Genomic DNA, 19995 nt, shown 5'->3' on the forward strand with positions numbered 1-19995 from the left:
GAAACAATCTAAATCATTACAATTTTTTAAAAAAAAATTCTATTTGAAAATATTTTAAAATGTAATTTATTCCTTTGATGCAAAGCTGAATTTATAGCACCATTACTCCAGTCTTCAGTATTTATTTGAAATAGACATCATTTTGTAACATTATAAATGTCTTTTCTGTCACTTTAGATCAATTTAATGCATCCTTTCTGGATGAAAGTATTCATTTCTGTAAAAAAAAAAAAAAAATCTCATTACTCTCAAAGGCATTGTAAACTGCAGAAAACATTGACGTAAATCCTCATAAATATAAAAATTGGTATCAAAATACTTTAGCTACAGCATTCCTGAGTTAATTTCAGCACAATGCTCTCCCAAATATAACTGATATACAAACTGATTTTTATAATATATACACAACCTAAAATTGTTGAAAAAGCAGGTTCTCTCGTTGGGTGACATATTTGTTTTGTGTTTAGTAGCATGGAAATAGAGAGCAGGATATGAACACTTATTCCACACACAGAGAACCTAATAAGAGCTCAAACATTACGATGTGCAAAGACTCTTTCTTCTTTTTCCATTGTGTGAAGAGAATTACTGGCAAGGAAATTATGAAATGATGAGAAGGTTTATTGACCATGGAAGAGGGGGATGTCCATTTTGTAACAGACTCGATTTCAGTAGAATTCATTAGCAGTGTTGTGGAAGCTACTTTGCAACCGCTGTTTTCCAAGCTATACCCATAATTGACTGCTCAAACCAGCTCAAAATAGAAATGTAGCAGTATTCATGATACATCATGACTCGGCTAATTACCGGGAAGCTATGCTATATTCTACAAGTTCAATAGTATATTCGCACAGAGTTTTCCCTCAAACTGATTCTGGATCAGAAAGAGACACAAGCTCTGTTCCCCAAACCTAGTGAGCTGTTTAAGCAGCGTTTAAATGCTACTGACGCAAAGGCATCAGCAAAAGGCAGGTAGCAACATTACACAGCCTTCATTATGAAGCAGAGAGAAATGCTAATTATAAATATCACTCATAGTACTGAAAAGTGAAAAGAGTTCCTTGTAATTAAAAAACAACTGCTTTATTCACAATTTAAGCTTTCAGAGCTTTTTTTTTTCATTGTTAGCTTAACGACAAAAGGAGTGGAATGATTCAAATCAAAGTGTGTTGCCAAATTAGTCACTTATGAGGTTTAATTTCAAATGGAGAGTAGAACTTCAGCTTGAGCTTCAGGTGCGTTAAAATATCTCAACTTTTTCAGCTAGATGCGACTACCAGACTGGATGTGATGTATGCTAATCATATATGAGTGCAAAAACTGTTCTCCTCTAAAGCGTTAATCTTTACATTATTTTAGTAAAACGGGTGGTTATAAAAAAAATTGTCTGTAATGATTATTTTATAGTCATTTATGTTAATTGGCCCTAGAAAAGCAACTATGCTTTCAAAACTATTGGCGGTCATTGTTTTTGTGGATATATTCATACTCAATCACTTTTCCAAGTGGAGGATAAAAGCTGCTTCATGACCAATTTGAAAGTTCAGTGCAACTGCCACGAGAGGACAAAATGCAACAATCAGTCAATAGTGATAGTGGAAAGCAGCTTCAGAAGCCAGCTGACAACAGGTCAGGTTATGTTTTGTAACAGTGCATTGACAGGTTAGATTAGGCAAACTAAATGTTTCTATGTTTCTATTTTCAAAGTACATTTGGTGACTATATTCTCCTCGCTGGACCATGTCCTTAGATAAGCCCATTCTAAAAGACAAAAATAAATAAATAAAGATCCAAAGTAGCACCTGAGGGCAAACTATACACAACCTGATTTAAATGCATATCTACAAGTTCACAGGACTAATGTGGGCATAAATCAAGCCCATTCTGCCAACACCAGCTGAACAGGCAAATATTTCAAAAGTGTTAAACAGAAGGAGAATAAATGGTATTGATTTCAGACCTGATGCCAGAGGACCAAATGTCTCGAGGCAGGTCACATGGATGTGCCTGACTGGTGCTAATTACAGAAATTACCTAAAACCATCAGTCAGAAGAAGAAGAGCAGCACCTGTTTGGAATTAGCGATGCACCAAAACCATTTTAGCTACATTTTAGCTAAACATTAAAACCAAAATTGATGTTTTCATTTAGCTGAACTGAAACCAAAAATAAAGTTTATTTAATAATCAGTTAATTAATCAAATGTAATAATTAACACTAAAAATATGTACACAGACATTTAAATTTTTTAATTATATATTTAGGTTTCTACTCAAATTTGTTGTTGAAATATGAACATTTAAATGGTGGCTGCAATAAAAACTTTCAAGACAGATTTATTCAAACTTACATTAAATAATGAAGACAACAGTTTAAGTAAAAATATAATGAAAATGTAATATAGTGCATATATTTAGAAAAATGCTCCTCTCTGGAGATTTTTTCTCTAGCTGACTATCGAGCTGTGGACAATGAATGACTTTCCTGAGGTAAATGTGACATTATATTGCTGACTAACCCTTTTATTGAAGTCTTTCTGCAGCTAAAATGCTGCTGTAGCAATTACATGAGACATGATACATTTCAGTGCGATTACTGGATGGTAGGCACACTACAAATAATGTTTAGTGATGTTTTGTTCATGCATCAACGGAAAACAGCACCAGTTCATCAAAATGAAGATCCATTAAAACAAGATATCGATATTGTCAACCCAGCCCTGGCTTCCACACAGCTTTAGTTTATCCACATTGTGTGTACATAATAGACGCTGACAGAGTCCAAACGCCCCATCGGAGAAAAGCTAATTGACCATATCGGTCAATTATTTCGGCCCTCAAAACTGAAAATTCATTTTCAGCCAAATATTTGTAGTTGCCAAAATTTTAGGGTATCAATATTTGGAATATTATCAGTCGGGATTTTAGTTGTTCCAAACAAAGTATGACAAATCTATTGCAACAGCCTTTAAAGGGATGACAAAAAGTTTGGACATACTTGACATTGGTGTTGGTGCAGATGATGTACTCGATCTCATCTGAATAAGGGTTCTGGAAGGTGAAACTGCTGGTTCTGATGAGCATCCACTCTCGGTTCTTCATCCGGAACCGGTACATGACTGAGAGAACCTGCCCTTTCAGCTTGACCACCTAAACGCATCAGAAGAACACGGGAGGACAGGGAACATCAATTCACATCACATGCACTTACATCTTAGAAATTTAAATGTGTAAGACTGTAGAGTGATCAAATTGCATCAATAAGCTCATATTTTACCTGACTGACTTTAATCCTTTAGACATATAATGATGTTGACATTAACAATCGTTTACGTTAAGAGAGAGAACATTATGTGAATAAATGACTTGCGGCTTGAGTGCACCTGTGTGTGCATCGCTCCGCTCACGTTTTTGTATCTGTATATATTTATTGCTCCTTATTAATTTCAAATACAATTTCTGAATGTCATTAACATATAAAATACATATTATTTTATCACTAAGTATTGTTTGTATTTTAATGGAAAATTATTTTTACTGTTAGTTATGTGAGGCAAAATATAGAATCAACCTAAGCAGGATTAACTGAAATTCACAGCATTTAAACGACTTCTGCTCACAAATTAAAGGATGCTATTGAATTACTGAAGGCAAAAGACATAATCTGCAACTACGCGTTTAATTTTCCTTACGACCTAACTTGATACGCTCTGCCTTAAGAACATTAACTAATGGTGCAACCAAATTAAGCAGGGTTATTATCATTAACCAAAACTATTAAAAACATTTCTGTTAATTGAGGTAAAGCTGAAATAAAGTAAAATAAAATATAAATATTATTAGTTTAAAAACTTGAAGTAAATGAAAATTAGAAATGTTGCCTTAGCAATAAACAATTAAGTTTACGCACTAGAATTTTCACCTGGAAATAAATAAAAGCTATAACTGATATTTAAAATTGATATTTAAAATAATAATAATAATAATAATAATAAAAAAAAATTACAATAATAAAATGACAAAAGCACAAAATGAAATTACAAAACAATTTACTAAAATAAACTAAAACTAAAATATAAAAATAAAAGCTAATTCAAAATATGAATGAAACTATAATAAAATTAAAATAACACTGGTACAGAGTTAGTTACAAACTAGCTAGTTACAAAGCCTAGTGTGGACTTATGAATAGCTGGTGCATCCATATACCTGGATCTTTATTTCCATGCTCGACATAAGGAATAAGCTAAATCTAACCAATCGGTTCCTAAAGCAAATACCAAATGTATTACTAAGGTACCCCACCAGAAACCAAAATTAAGACTAGTCAAGTGCAAAATGTGAAGACAAATTGGCTTTAGGAATTAAAAACATTAAAATTGTACATGCTTTATGCAAGAATTATAATTAATAATTAAATACAGAAGACAAACAAACCCCTCAACAGACAACATCAACGACTAACGTTTACCATCATTGGTTTATTTAGGATGCATAAAGAGGGTTTTCCCTTTAAGAACTCCATTAAGCAACACATGAGGAGGAGTATTCCTCACATTACGGATGCAAAAACATTTGTATGAGGAACAAGACTGGCTCATCTCGAGCAAATGTCGGCCTCTGGACTGCATCCACATGCTCGCCACACAGTCACCTCTATTGTCACTTAAAGCAATGTTTGCCCATCCAAGTACAGAGATTGTCTGAAATAAAAAGCTGTGCCCAGAGAAAACAACTTTCCACTCAACAGAGCATGAAAGACAACGAGAAAGATCTTCAAAGTTCAAAAACCTTATAAAGTATCTGCCTGAAAATGGCTCTCTTAAACAAACAGCACAGCCAGCAGCACTTCAAGTGAGTAAAAAAAAAAATACAGTGAGTTAAAAGAAAATAAAGATAAACTTGACTTTTTTTAGATGTATATCCTGCTTTGAGAGAGGAGAGGATATGGAATATTATTATTGGCGACAAGAGGCCACTTTCCCTTTAGCCTTGAGAAATCTCAGGAGGGAGGGGAAAAAAACAAACATTTTTTTCAGAACGTCACCTCATCCTCTGAAACCGAACCCAGAGTTCAGTGTCAACGCTAAACCAAACCTGAGGTCACATGACTCACACGCACCTCTTAACAGAAGCACCTTGCGCTGTTTGGATATTTATATTTTTTATTTACTTAAAGGTTCTCTATTGGCATCAATGGGTCTAAAGAACCTTTAATGTTCATGGAAACTTTACATTCCACAAAAGGTTCTTTATAGTGTAAAAAGGTTCTTCAGATTATTAAAATGTCCTTCACACTAAGAAAAAAAAAGTTCTTTAAGAAAGAGGTTTGCATTGCATTGCAACGGAAACCTCTTTTTGGAAGCTTTATTATAAGAGTCACTGAATGAAGTCACTGAAGGGCAATTTTTACAAGAGGGCAATTCCACGCAAAACTGTCACATCCATAACGCCAGCACAATGCCATTGTATTTAATTGGCGTTATGGATGTGACAGTTTTGCGTGGAATTGCCCAAGACATCTTGGTAGTAAGTACTGAGAAGTGTACGTAGTAAACAGTAAGCACATGTATAACATAGCAAAACATCCTGGTGATTGCTTTTAGACATCACAGAATGTAAAAAAGCCTTACTGAGCGTGTTCTCAAAGCTTTACAGTTTCCATGCTGCATAGAGTTTAATATATTGGGAAACATCAATGTAAATCATGTCATGTAAAGTACAACTATGGAAATTAGAGCCAATATTGATAATCATTTACATTTTGAAGCCAATAACTGATAAATTGGTTATAGATATAAATCTACATTCTTTGAAACTGATAACAAAAAAATATGTTCACCTTATAATAATAATGTGAAGTGAAAAACGGCTTTTAGTTTTAAAACCGATGCAACAACAGAAACTGGATTAAAGAAATTATATATGCCTATGTACAACAAACAGTGTTGTCAGTGTTAGAACTAAAAATAAAACAATTAAAAATAAATGTCATTAAGTGAAATAAAACTGAAGTAAAACAAAATAATAGCAGAAAATGTTAAACTTCAAAAACTTAAATGAAAAGGAGAAATGTTACTTTGGCAACTAACTGAAATAAAATGAAGTTAAGTAAGTTGAAGTACTAAAATTACTAGAACTGAATTAAAGCTAAATAGAAATATTGGGGAAAAAAACATGACCGCAGATATACTGTGCCTCCCTAGCTGTGATTTACTCATCTGCAATTGATTGGATTGTGAACATTTACCAGAGTGAAGATGGGAGGTTGAAGATGGGACGCTGAAAAATAGGGATTTGTGGTTTCCACCAAATAGGGAAAACTTTTTAATATCAAAGTGTTATTAAATCAGATTAGATTAAAATTATAAAACCAGGAATGTGTATTAAAAGGTCAATTTAAAGCTTAAGTTGACTTCAGGGAAGCCAGGGAATTCTGGATTGTGATATATCAGGGCAGGATCTTAGATTTATATCTCTCTATGGATTTCATTCTTCATTCTTTTATGACAAATGGTCTCGTGGTAAAGAATCTGTCAAGTAAGAATCCAGTAGTCCTCAAAATCAAATGATTTTGAACCACCCAGTGAATGTATATTGTTCTAGCCTCTGACATCTGCCGGGGCTTAATATCGAAACTACAGGCCAAGAATAACACAAATCTCCCGCCTTTCACCGTCTCGCTACGCATAAATTGTCGGCTTTTGTTCCACTTGGCTTCAAAAGTACAAGATAAGACACAGATAAGACTCAGAAACAGGTGTCTATGTGAACGTTTGCTTTTGCACGACAACGTATATGTGTGGTCTCGAGTTTCGAAGGAGTCTAGTTATCTGAAGGCTTTTCTGGATATCAGCCAAAGGGGTCTTTATCAGCCGTCAACAGACCTACGCAGAGAAACAGGAGAAAGTACTTTGACAAATCTCTTTGTGGTGTACCTGACCACTCAACCTTGGCCTTCTGGGAAAAGCGAGGCGGAGGACTTGAGGGTCTTTTAAGAAGCGGAGCACGTAATATAGAGGGCACAATCATCTAGGGAGTAAAGCCCACCTTCAAGTGCCCACAATATCATCCCCTGGGATGGAATACCAACACATACACACACACACGGTTGGCATAAATGTGTGTGGATATAAGGATGTGAAGAGAATACTGATGATAGCTGACAGGAAGTTAGAGGCAAAGAAAAAGGGGCTGAAAAGACGGAAAGCTAGGGGAATAAAGAGCAGGATAAAATAAAGGTAGTGAGTTTTTGTAAAAGACCAAAGATAAAGAGGAAGGATGAAGAAAAGAGCAGGAAAAAATGCGACCCGACAGGAAGAGTAAGAGGCGAAGCCAAAAAGACCTGTGTGGAGTACCAGCTTGTGGTTTAATTGGCAAAGTGATACAACAAGAGAAAGACAAAATCCAACAGATGAAATGGTGAAAACCGTGGAAGCGACCACTCGACCACCCTTTGCCATACTCCACAGGTACTCGGCGGACTCTGAGAAACTCTCAGCGGTGGCCAATCAACACCTATTATCTGACTCTACTGGTACTGAATGACTAACCAAACAGCACATGCGTTCACTTCCTAGTGCAGACTGGAGAGGGGAAGCTAAGGATAGTTGGGCGTGTTGAGAAGAATTTGTTTTTATTGGCAAGTAAAGTTCACACAATGTCACCCCAGAGCTCAGAGGTTGCCGTTTCATAGCTTTGGAGACAATCAAGTTCTCAGTTATGTAGCCTTGTCTTGGATGTTTCTCCTGAAATTAGGATAATTCTTACTAACTGCAATTCTTGACATGAAACAAATCACATGAAAAACACCCCAAAGGTCGACTTTTTGCGTTGCTCCTAGATTATCGAAATAATCTCAATAAGCGCACACTATTTTCAATGCGACTGACTTAACGGAGTTCAGTACTCAGCACCGCATTTTTCTAATGTGAAGTGTATTTTAAATATTTATTTTTAAAGAGCCTATCTCAAGATGGATGGAGCGGTCTGTTGCATTCATTTGCAATCTTTCTTTCTTGTACTTTTTCTAAAGGGAATATGCATTGGGGCCAGATTCTTCAGAAAATCTTAAGAAAGAAGATTTAACACAACATAAGGTATCATTAATTAACATTGTCTTCTGTTGGACAAGAGGTTCATAAATGCTTCTCATGTTGGGAAAGATGTTTGACGTGTTGCTTTTTCAAATGCACGTTATAAGTGACTCAAACTCACAGTGCTTTTAGATGGAGCAGCGTTTACAGAGCCGTACAGCAGCCTTTGCGATTTCAAAATGGCGATAAGCCAAATAGGTTTAAGTGGGATTACATGTAAATTGCAATTAATTGTGCAGCCCTAGTTCATGCTAAATAATATAACAAATGAAACCTTATTGTAAAGTGTTACCGAAATTTCTTAAGATAAATTCTAAGTATAAATGTTTCTAAATGCAATTCTGGAAAAATTCTTCAGTTCTTAAAGGTGCTCTATATAATTTTTTACTGTACTAAAGCATAAAAAAACAATAATGTGTTTATGTAATATGTAAAATGAAACATGCAAAGTTCACATACTCATTTCTCCGAGAAACAATGCTACAGCCAGTTATTTTACTTTGAAATGTGTTAAGACCTTAAGAAATTCCTTAAGATACATTCTGAGAAGTTCATAAGAATATTCCCAAGTACAAGTCTTGACAAGTTCTCAAAGAAAACAAGACTTTTAATCTTAAGAATGTTTTGCTAATTCAATGTCAAAGTCACCCCATGTGACTCCATCATCTCTACATACATCTCATCTGTACAGGCTAAGAGAAACAGTGAGAGATCTCATTCATGATGATTCTTTCCTATAGTTGATAGTCATGAAGCTGACTGTCAAACCTCTGTGTGTGTGTGGGGGGGGGGGGGACCAGATCACCTTTGGCTGTTTGGTGTGGTCTGGTTGACGTACCTGCTGAAAGCTCTCTCGCAGATGGCTCTGGTCCTCTGGGTGGCAGAACTCTAGAATGTCTTTCCCAAGAAGATCCTGTGTAAACAATTAAAATGAACAGTCATATGAATGCTTGATTTAAATGAGCTCTTAGTACGTGTTAAACATAAGGAACAGACAGCATCAGTGTTATAATGAATAATGACTGGAACATTTTGACTATTTAAAGCGGTGATTAGCCTCCATTGTTCTCTATTATTCAGAAAATGTATCTGTGATTAAGGTCATATGCATCACAAATAAACAAATAGGACACAAATACAGTCAAAACACTGCCTTAATAATTTGTAACTGTGCAATAATATAATGCTGTACGTTTAATCAAAATGACCTGAGGCTGGTAGCCAATCACATTGATGCAACGAGGGTCCACAAACGTGATAATGCCATCCGAGTTGTGACGGGAAAGGAATTCCGTAGGCACAGAGAGTCCGTTCATATCCATGGAAACGGGAGAGCTGGTCACCTGAGGGACAAGATGAAGGGATCTTTACACAACAGATGGTCAGGGTGATCAAACATACAGATGCATGTTTTGTAACACCACACTGTCGTGAGATTGTGAAAGAGTTAGTTGTCTATACAGATGAAGGTGTGGGAAAGTATTTATTGAAAAGAAAAATCACATTTAAATAAATCATGCAAAATATATAAAAATAAATGAATTAGACATTAGACATAAAGGTGCACCATGCAGGATTTTCAGTTACTGTTTAAAATATTTTAGTTACTGTTTGTGTGTGTGTGTGTGTGTGTGTGTGTGTGTGTGTGTGTGTGTGTGTGTGTGTGTGTGTGTGTGTGTGTGTGTGTGTGTGTGTGTGTGTAAAAAACAGTCTGTAGACACAAACACCATCACACACTTCTAATGGATCATAAATAATGATTAAGAGCCATCATTTTTATATGAGTCTACACTTTATTTTGGAGAAAATCCTGCAAAGTGCACCTTTAAGTACTCAAAAGTTGCTGATATTTATTAAAGCAAGAAATACTTTTCCGCAGTGACACTTGAGTATAACAAATGAGCTTGTTATATGAGAGCTGACAAGGTACTTTTTTATAATGACAGATGAATTAAGTTCCCAGAAATATCATGTGCCAAAAAATATAAGTTTTGGTAAACGACAGAATCAACATATCCTAATATTTCTTCTGTGCAAAGTATTACTTAAATTTTGAAATCCCAGACTCATAACTCATCAAGATAAATTATATTCACAAACAAGTTGAATTCAAAGATAAATGCACCTTAGATTATTGCGCTCTCTTATTGGAATGGACTACTTGCACAACTACTTCCGCGTTAGTTAGTACATACCGGGAGTTTCCGGTTCGAGTGTTCAGCGCACCTACATACATGAGAATGCAGATTATCACTGTGTTTTATGTCTGCCAATTGATTAAAACAATGAATAATGATCTCTGTATTAATTATCTCGAGCCTGCTGAAATGTTCCTATAAATATATTTTCTTTCCAACTGTGCATTCTGAATAATAAATAGGCTAAATCTATTTATCCACTAAGCTGTAGCAGTCCTATATGCTCGTCTTCTCATTAACAGTTTTTTTCTCTTTCTTACAATTTTTAAATGAAATTGACTATTAAAAGGATTGCTTGTGTGCGCTGGTGTTTATACCAGTCTTTTAAAATAGTTGAATGAATGAATGCTCGCGAGGTGCCTGTAACGATGTTAAATAGGCTAGGCTATTTAATCAATAACGTACACAGCGTAGAGGAGAATGACAGTCAACTACTTTGAATATTATAGCATTTTGGGCATGAACATGTAAATAGTGAAAAGATTGACATTGAAAAATCAAATGTTTGTGGTTCGTACTGATGTTATTCATCTGTTCTCATACACTTCAGCGTCGCGGTCACTAGTTAAGACCAACACTGATATGCTGTGGTGAAATAATGGCGTATTTTTATCACCCACTGCTTTCTCAGATCGGCTTGGGTTGGGTTGGATTAAAACTTCATGTTCCGATAAGTTTGGAAAATTCTGCACACAGTAAACATCAGAATATACCTTCTCCTGTCAATAATAATTGCCAAATTTTTAAATCTTATAGCGGACACTCATTTTAGGTGGCGTTTGTTCAACTCATTGACCACAGTACATTGAAAGTAAACATAACCGGAAATAAGTGAGACGTACTATTTCCAAACGGAAGTGCGTCACGAAACTCAGTGCAAGTGGTCCATAGAAGTAATTGTAATCAGTGTTAAAAAAAAGAAAAGAAAAGAAAAGAAAAGACAATGAGTGGTGCTTGCATATGCAAAACAATGCTATGGAGATGTGGGTGGTAACTGTGACATTGCTATGCCTTTTATGAGTGGATTTAGCATGCAATGTTTGTCAAGTCACCTTTATTTATATAGCACTTTATACAATACAGATTGTTTCAAAGCAGCTTTACAGTGATAACAGGAAAACGATTCAATGATGCAAACAGTTCACTTCGGCCGTGCAGCCGAAAATAGTGTCATTGTTCAGCTGAAGTCAGTTCAGTGTTGATTCAGTTCCGTTGTAAAGATCATAAACTATGAAATGAGTTAATTTCATCTATAAAGCAGTTCTGCAGAAAAACAGTGATGTCGTCATGCAGCTCAGTTCAGTTCTCATCCAATCCATTTGTTAGGGTTTTGTGGAGGCTTTCAAATATGTTGCTATGCGGTTGATGGGGTGTTCTAGTTTGTTGATAATACCCATGTTTTTGTTGCCATATACAGTATGTCAAATATCCATGCATTTAAGGTTGGCATACATACCTGCAGTCTTCCAATCGCAACCAAGCAGTATTTGCTGGTTTGACCTGCTTCCGTATCTTCATCCGGTATAGTCATGCCTGAAAAAGACACGTACACAAGAAGTCATTTTTCCGAACAAACACTGATGTCACACTGAAAACATCTAACAGTCCAGCTGGCTCTAGAATTGTCCTGATGACTAAAATGTTTGTTCGTACTTCCTTTTCCCAATGAGATGGACTCTTGCAACACCACACAAGGACCTGTTTGGGAATCTTTGGGCAAAATGTGTTTTCGATCCCACTAATATCATCTTCTTGACAGTTTTGCCAATGTCTCCCTGAGTCATAAGGAGTTTTTTTATGCGTAATGATTTACTTAATTCGTCCAAAACCAGTAGCAAGGCGGTTGTTTTTGGACGTTGCCATGTCGTGTTTATCTGTAGTAAACGCTACATGAAGTCACAACAGATGGAGATCAGGGCGGAGGATCGATTCCTGGCCTGGAGTTTTGTTTAAGCAAAAACAAAGTGTTTAATCTCTTTTTAATTACATTAACGATTTCTCGTTGACACACTTCCTTCTTTGCTTTGACCTCATTACGGTTGATGGCTAAAAAGCTTTTCAGGATACAAGGGTCTTTGTGAATGACTCAAAGAAGATAAAAATCAAATATGAGAGAGTGAGAAAGAACAAAAGAAGTAAAATACCTATAATACTTTCACAATTTATAAGATGGCTATAAAAAGCTGTAAAAGTTTGTACCTTTATTTCCAAAAGAATTGTTTTGAATGTTTTTCACACTAAATGCTATTTTTAGCTTTTATCATCAAAAGAGCTTTATACAAAAAAATTGTCTCCACCAATCATGTGAGTGAGGGGCGGGACTATTGGTTTGCCCAGCCAATAGAGTGCAATAGATTGCGGAAGTAAAAAAAAAAAATCTCTATAAAGGAATTGATTTTGAACAATAACGTATGAACCTTTTAAGACAGACCTAATGTGAGCTACGATGCTGTTAATTGATGTTACATGCTTTTGTTGAAGCCATTAGCCCACATTATTTTAACATTTTTTAAATGACAGTGTTAAACAGGAGAATCCCTAGTGAAAAACGACATTGATTCTGCCCTGAAATCTCCACCAATCAGAAAAGCTTGTAATGTTGTGATTCACCTCATAACTGGTTGATTGGGTTTATGGCTTATAACTTTCACAAAGACTTTTAAAAAATCCCTATAGGAAAAATGAATGGGAAAAAATACTTCTGAAACCAAGGATGCTGAAGAAGTGGCCAGGCACTGTTGCACTCGATGGCAGATAGATTTCTCAAGGTTAGATGGTTTTAAACCAGTAAGTTGTGATTTTGGTCAATTAATTTAAAGAATCACTTCATAAGACTTCATGAGACTGTATGTTTGTTTTTATGCGCATCCAGCAAAGGCAACCTATAAATATTTACAGAATAATACATATATAGTATGGGAAATTTATAGTCTCATTGCCATTATTTCATGGTCTGTTCCCACATTTATACTGCAAACTGTCACCTTGAGTAAAACACAACTCAATTCATCAGAGGCGCATGGCAGTGCAAGGAGCACTAGTTTGCAAAACAAATGACTCTGTAATACAAATAAACAGGAGCAGCTGTATATATATTATATATATATATACAGCTGTATATATGTTTATATATATATATATATATATATATATATAAATATCACTGTTTACTCTGCATAAATGACATTCAGGAAAAAAAACTTCTCTACAAACAGGCTCCATACTACAGACAGATGCACCGATGTTTTGAATTAATTTACTGCCTTTAATTGGCAAAAACTGACATTATACAAGCAGACAGGATTAATTTGGTCGCATATAATAATAAAGTAATAAAGAGCACATAATGTGTTTTGCGAATGATATGAAACTGATCAACAATGCATCAGGAACATCTGGTGTGGCCAGAGCGCTTAATGCACTGATTAACATTCAGTGTGATCTAAATGATAAGTCTTTGCTTAGATCACCACATTCCAATATGACACAATACTGGCTGACAATCAAGTGTTGCAGGTTATTTTTATCCTTACTTTGAGCCGTTATGCAACAAACAGGATGTCGAGCATGTGTGATTAATTTTTATGACACACACATATGGCAAATTTGTAGGAGATGTGCTCGGAGGATTCCTGGAGAACCTCCAGATAACATATGAGGCAAAAAGTTCACGTTTGGGCTTTTGAGTTTAGGGTTGCTCAATTCTCTGCTCTTTCTCTGTCTATTTTTTCCTTTCACAAAGCACACATGCTGTTGTACTAATAGGAATTGCAGGCTGGGGGGGATCGTGCGTGCCGGTGTCATATGGGAGTCATCCAAAACTCCAGACAGTTCTGCGGACCGGAGGATTCTAACAGAATTTAACACCAAATTCCAGAGTTCTAATAGGTCAAGGAGTTCAGACACATGTTCAGTGTCTGCCACGAGGATTCAGATTGTGAGTTCCACAATACATCTGCTCATGATTCTGATATTGATTAAGTCAAAATTACATGATTCAATTAATCTTTTTTGGAACCAGTTCATTTACATGTATCGGGAACACAACCATAAGGTTGCATTTGTTAAAATTAGTTAACTATATTAGTTAACATGAACTAACAATGAAAAATACTTTTAGCTGATGTTCATTTCAACATCTACTAATACATTTTAGGTCACACTTCTCACTATTTACTATTCACTAGTCAACTATTAACTATGACTTTTGCCTCAAACTCCTAATTACTGTTTATTAATAGTTAGTAATGGAGTTGTTAAGTTTAGGTATTGGGTAGGATTAAGGGATGTAGAATCTGGTCATGCAGAATAATGCATTAATATGTGCTTTAGAAGTACTAATAATCAGCCAATATCCTAGTAATATGCATGCTAATAAGCAACTAGTTAATAGTGAGAATTGAACCCTAAAGTGTTACCCATTTTTAAATTAAAAGCTGTATCTGTTAATATTATTTAATGAACCTGAACTAACATAAACTAACATTTAAAAGCACAGTATGTAATTTTCGCCATTAGAGGTCGTATATTCAAAACAGAGTGATGTGCTAGATGCTATAACTACTACTTATGCATTTTTTGCGTCTGAAGTCACATACTGAGTAGGTACTACATTTGAATTTGAATTTATTTCATGACCGTGAAAAAAGTACGCTCTATATAGTATAAATATGGGTAGCATGAATGAAATTCAGACATACAACATCCGCCATGTTGTCACTGTCACGTGACCTACCAACATCATTTGTGCTGCTTTACTTCCATTAATAAATCCCCTTCTGTGGCCTCACAGGATAGTAAATGGTCTATCAAATGCGCACTTCACAATCTTGCCGGAAGTAGTAAGTCATCCGTGGACTTTTCGCCAACTGTTTTTCAAATACTATGTATTTGGACATGCTACTCTTTTGGCATACTGTTTTTCACAAACTATATAGTAGGGAAGTATTCGATTTTGGATGCAGCAACACTGTGTTGCCTTGGTTTCTATGGCAGTAAAAGCGGAAACAGAGGAACAAGCGGACATGATGGCATTGACAGTCGATGCATTGAGGCGGGACGTTACACTGGTTAAATCCAGAGAAATTTGCAATTTTAACCATTGTATTGGATTGAATGTATTGCTCATTGTCATTATTAGTTAATGCATTACTTAATATTAAGTTACAGGATCTTGTCGTCAAGTGTTACTCGTGTAAAAAAAAAAAATTCTATAGAATAAAAAAATATTTAAAAATAAGTACACTAGCATATAGATTAGCATCAATTGATTTCAAGGGTTCTTTTAGCTAGTTACTCCACAACACCGTTAAACTTCTGAGTATTTGTTTGGGTCTCTCAGAATTGTTTGTATATTTGTTAGTTTCTCTCTGATTCAGTGGCTTTGAACTGAAAGAGATGTGAGCGTGTTTGTGTACATACCAGCTGGTGGCCAGGCCTTGATGTAGCCAGTACAGTGCACAACAGAGTACTGAGCCTCCCCCTCCTTAGATGGGCCAAGACCATTTCTACAAAACAAAGAGAGACACAAAGAGAAATGAAACAAACAAAACATGTCTGGTACTCGTGTTTGGTACATTAAAGTTGGCATTCGGGTCATATTAGGATAACGGTCTGCAGGATCTGATTTGGAAAGCCGGCACGAACCTCAGCAAAAATGTTCCCTTTAGCGTTTCACATCAAAATATAACACAGAAGCACAACAACATGGCTATCTGCAAACAAGATTATTTCAGTTTTGCTTTTCCAAAGTTGGGATTTTAATATCTTCAACTTCAAATCACTTTCGTTGAAAAGTTTGGGGTCTGTAAGATTTTTTTAATGTTTTTGAAAAGTCTCTTTTGCTCACCATGGTAGCATTTATTTGATCACAAATACAGTAAAACCAGTAATATCATGAAATATTATAACAATTTCAAATAACTGTTTTCTATTTGAATATATTTTAAAATGTAATTTATTTGTGATAAATTTTTTCAGGATTCTCTAATGAATAGAAAGTTCAAAAGAACTTCTATGAATAGTAGTATTGACGCATTGAATTTTATGCATTTTAAAATTGAAAATGTATATTTATTTTATAAATGTTTTTTCATTCATTTATAAATGGTTTTAGAAATGCAGAGGTACCAAAATGTATGGCAAAATTAAGTAACTTATTAAATGAATTCACAATATGTGCAAATTCATTTTAATCTAACGCCTAATATGATGAAAACAGCTTTGTTAATGTTTCTTGTCCTGTCACATTGACGGTTACGAATTACATTACACAATTCACGTAAATTATACAGTACATTATCAATTCAAAATGGTGATATTAGACAAAAGTTTATTAGTTTGCATCCTTGATTATTTCTGTTGATCGTTTAAAATGTCTATCGTAAAACATCTGTCAAATATTCCAATTTTAGTTTAGCTACTTGCATCTTATCTCACACTTTTTTTAACTGAAGCATCACGCAGGAATTTGCGCTCAGAAGCTTTTTGTCAAACATTTTGACATTGACGAGTGCTATCTGACTGCTGAGGCAGCTCAAGTGAGAAGGGTAGTTAACTTGGCGTTGTGCAATATCCTTGCAGCACTAAATTAGAGTTAATACTGGCCATTTATTTCTATAAGTCTTACTATATACTTCTCAGAAAAAATACAGAGGTCTGGACCTTAATGGTGGGTATATACATGCAATTCACCTGAGCAATCTCCTGAGGAACCAAAATAACATTTCCAGAAATATTCACTCTGCGCTTCTGAACTTAGGAGATATTAAAAAAGCAAGGGGAAACCAAATTTTCACAATATCCATAAACCCGGAGTCAGACATTTTTTTACTCAATCCATTAATACAAAAGAACTTTGTGTGCCTTTCTCATAATATCCTTCATGCGCTCTGTGCACCATCCCATCCTCCTGTCAAATCAGCCAAGATTGTGCAAGCAACACCAGATCGTGGGTTCGATTCCCAGGGTAAACATAATGATAAAGTGTATTCTTTGAATGCACAATCCAAGTCAGTTTGGATAAAGCATCTGCAAAATGGGTGAATTGAAATATTCACTATTTCTTTTATTTAAGATTTATTATCCAACATCATCTCTGATCTACTTGGCACTTCTCCCCTCTGTGTGTTTTGTGAACTGTACGACAGCCCTTATTCATTTTTGCATAAAAGCTTGACACACGTACGCCATTTATCATTTAGACATCTGAGATGTACTTTTTTCACAGATGTTCCTGGAATAGGTGATTCCTGCATTCCAGAGCTGTTATGGCCCGCAAAACACACAGCGCTGTAAGTTTGATGCAGACAAACAACATGCCTGCTGTGGAGTGGAGGGCAGTGGGTTCAACATCAGGGGTCAAAGGGCGAATTTCCGGAGGAATGAATAGGAACATTGGCATTACATTCTCAGGAACAAATTCTAGGAAATTTCTTGAAGAAACAAAACTCCTAGAAGTCGTTAATAAGAATGTAATGCCAACTGTCCTAGTTGACAAACTGACGCCGAAAAGTGCCGCAAGACAAATTCTGATTCCCAGATAAGAATTTCCATAATTGGGCCTGTTTACACCAGGTCACTTAATGCATTTTTACTGATCGGATAGATATCTGATTTGTTAAAACGGTTCCATTTACACTTGGACAAATTAATGTGCCTCTCTGCAAAACAAATATAAATCCGATTCAATTCCTGAACTAAATTTACGTTCACGCCAACGGAAGCAACAGATATGCGCTTCATTCTATTTATCATCCGCTAATTTCAAGATCAAAGAACGCAATAGGAGAGAGAACGGCATCAGCACTGGTAAGATCATTTAGTCTCACTACGTTTAATGAAGACGATTGTGTGTTGAGTGTCTGCGACTTAATTTCAGTTTCATTTGCACCTTGGTTTACTTAAGAGATCCTCAGCTACTCATCTGCAGCGATGCGTGTTGCAGTAGTGCTGTCATATCTGACTATAACATGTCATAAACACCTTGCATTTCACAAGTGTCCAGTTTCGTCTGGAATGTGTCTCAGACGACTTCCTGAAGTGGTTTGAGTGACTGGATTTTAATCAGTCTCAAAAACGTTTCGGAGGGCATTTACACTTGGTATTTTCACGATCGGATAGCTATCCGATCAGAGGAAATGCATGAAGTGACCAGGTGTTTCTTTCATGACCTTGGGTATTTGGAATTGTATGTTGTCATCCATGTATTGTATAATTATATATGGTCTCTGGTAATGTCTTTGTTTTACCTGCCTGTAGGGGTTGCACGACTACTGATTTCTGCTAGTCGATTTCTTATCAAAACAATATTCGAGTTACTCGACTACTCGTGGTTCATGCGACTGTAAATGAAAAGACATGAAATAGTTATTATCAATACATTTTTATTAGCCCAATTCATAGCCTAATGCAACAATTACATATATAAACTCTTAAAACATTATAATTATTATGAGTATGACATTACATATTTTAATTTTCATGTAACACAGAGTAAAGCCAAATAAATAACCGTTTTTGCCTTTCATTTCAGACGCAATCTTCCCTTTTAGGGGCCGTTCACATATCGCGTCTTTTGCGCGTTTAAGTTTGTTATTTCAAATGTAGGCGTGCAGGCGCGCTCATAATGGAAACGATGCGGTCGCGGCGCGCTCATTTTTCCAGGCGCGCCTATGCCGCGGCGAGATGAAAACATCTCAACTTTTCAGAATGCCGCAAGCCACCAATTTACAGCAAAAGGATGAATCGCACGATAACATGTCTAGGTCATAAGAAATCATATTTTGCATTAGGAATATGAAACGTTTTTTTTGCACCGCACCACAGGGAGACATTTTGTCATGAGACAAAAACCAACCGATAAGCTTGCATTTCCGTAACAACATCGAAAGCTCGGCCGAACAGCTGATCATAGCTGTACAGGGGGGGGGGGGGGGTAAAGCTAATGCAAGGGCTAGAAATCATTAATCCTTTGCTGATACTTTCTCGTCAGCGCAGCTCATGGTTGCATAGCAATGACAGACGCCATGGGAGCGCAAGCACTTGTGGAAAGAAGGAGAGCGTTTTTAGACGCGATATGTGAACAGCTCCTTACAGAGTTGGCAAATTATGATATTTTTGTCATCCTTGATGAAATACTTCCACACATCTGATGTGTGGTGTCTGTTGGTGACGTTCGCCATTTTGAATTAATTTATGGTTAATGGGTGCTCGAGTAGGCGATTGTTTCCGACAGCGCCGAATAGTGGTTGAAGTAGTCGATCTCTCGACTACTCGACTTGTCTGTGCAAGCCCTACCTGCCTGGGACTATGGATGTAAATTAGCAATGTTGTTGTAATCTGGTATATTTACATTTTGTATTTTATATTGATGTTCATTAACATGCATTGTTCCTAATAAACAAACAAACAAATAAGAGTAAGGCCAAACATAACAATTGAATTTGTAATGCTAAGTACTACTGCATGAGTTCTATTTTGAATTAGAGGATGTTGGTTAATACAGTAGGGTTGAATAACTGCAGAATTGGGTGCAAATTTAAGATTTGAAAACTCCATTGGAAAAAGAGAGATTCATACCTGTATCTCTTTCTCATGCTAGACAACCGATTCAGTGATATATGATCCAATGGTGCACTGCCACACCTAGAGAAACATTTAAAAACAGTTAATTTCTCATCATAAATGAAAAAGAACACAAAT

At 35.8% G+C, this 19995-nt stretch overlaps 1 protein-coding gene across 5 annotated transcripts in view; it reads right to left on the minus strand.

The window, feature by feature from the left end:
• The window catches only part of arnt2 (aryl-hydrocarbon receptor nuclear translocator 2), a 76403-nt gene that overhangs the window by 22990 nt on the left and 33418 nt on the right, over nt 1-19995 (minus strand). For all 5 annotated transcript variants that reach the window (XM_079866519.1, XM_079866520.1, XM_079866518.1 and 2 more), the window contains 6 exons: nt 19873-19938; nt 15715-15800; nt 11750-11826; nt 9304-9438; nt 8934-9008; nt 2998-3149 (listed from right to left, as the gene is read on the minus strand). In XM_079866519.1, coding sequence (XP_079722645.1) covers nt 2998-3149; nt 8934-9008; nt 9304-9438; nt 11750-11826; nt 15715-15800; nt 19873-19938 — 591 coding nt within the window. The remainder of the gene's footprint in view (nt 1-2997; nt 3150-8933; nt 9009-9303; nt 9439-11749; nt 11827-15714; nt 15801-19872; nt 19939-19995) is intronic.

Source organism: Squalius cephalus (assembly GCF_949319135.1).
Source record: "Squalius cephalus genome assembly, chromosome: 3".
Lineage (NCBI taxonomy): Eukaryota > Metazoa > Chordata > Actinopteri > Cypriniformes > Leuciscidae > Squalius > Squalius cephalus.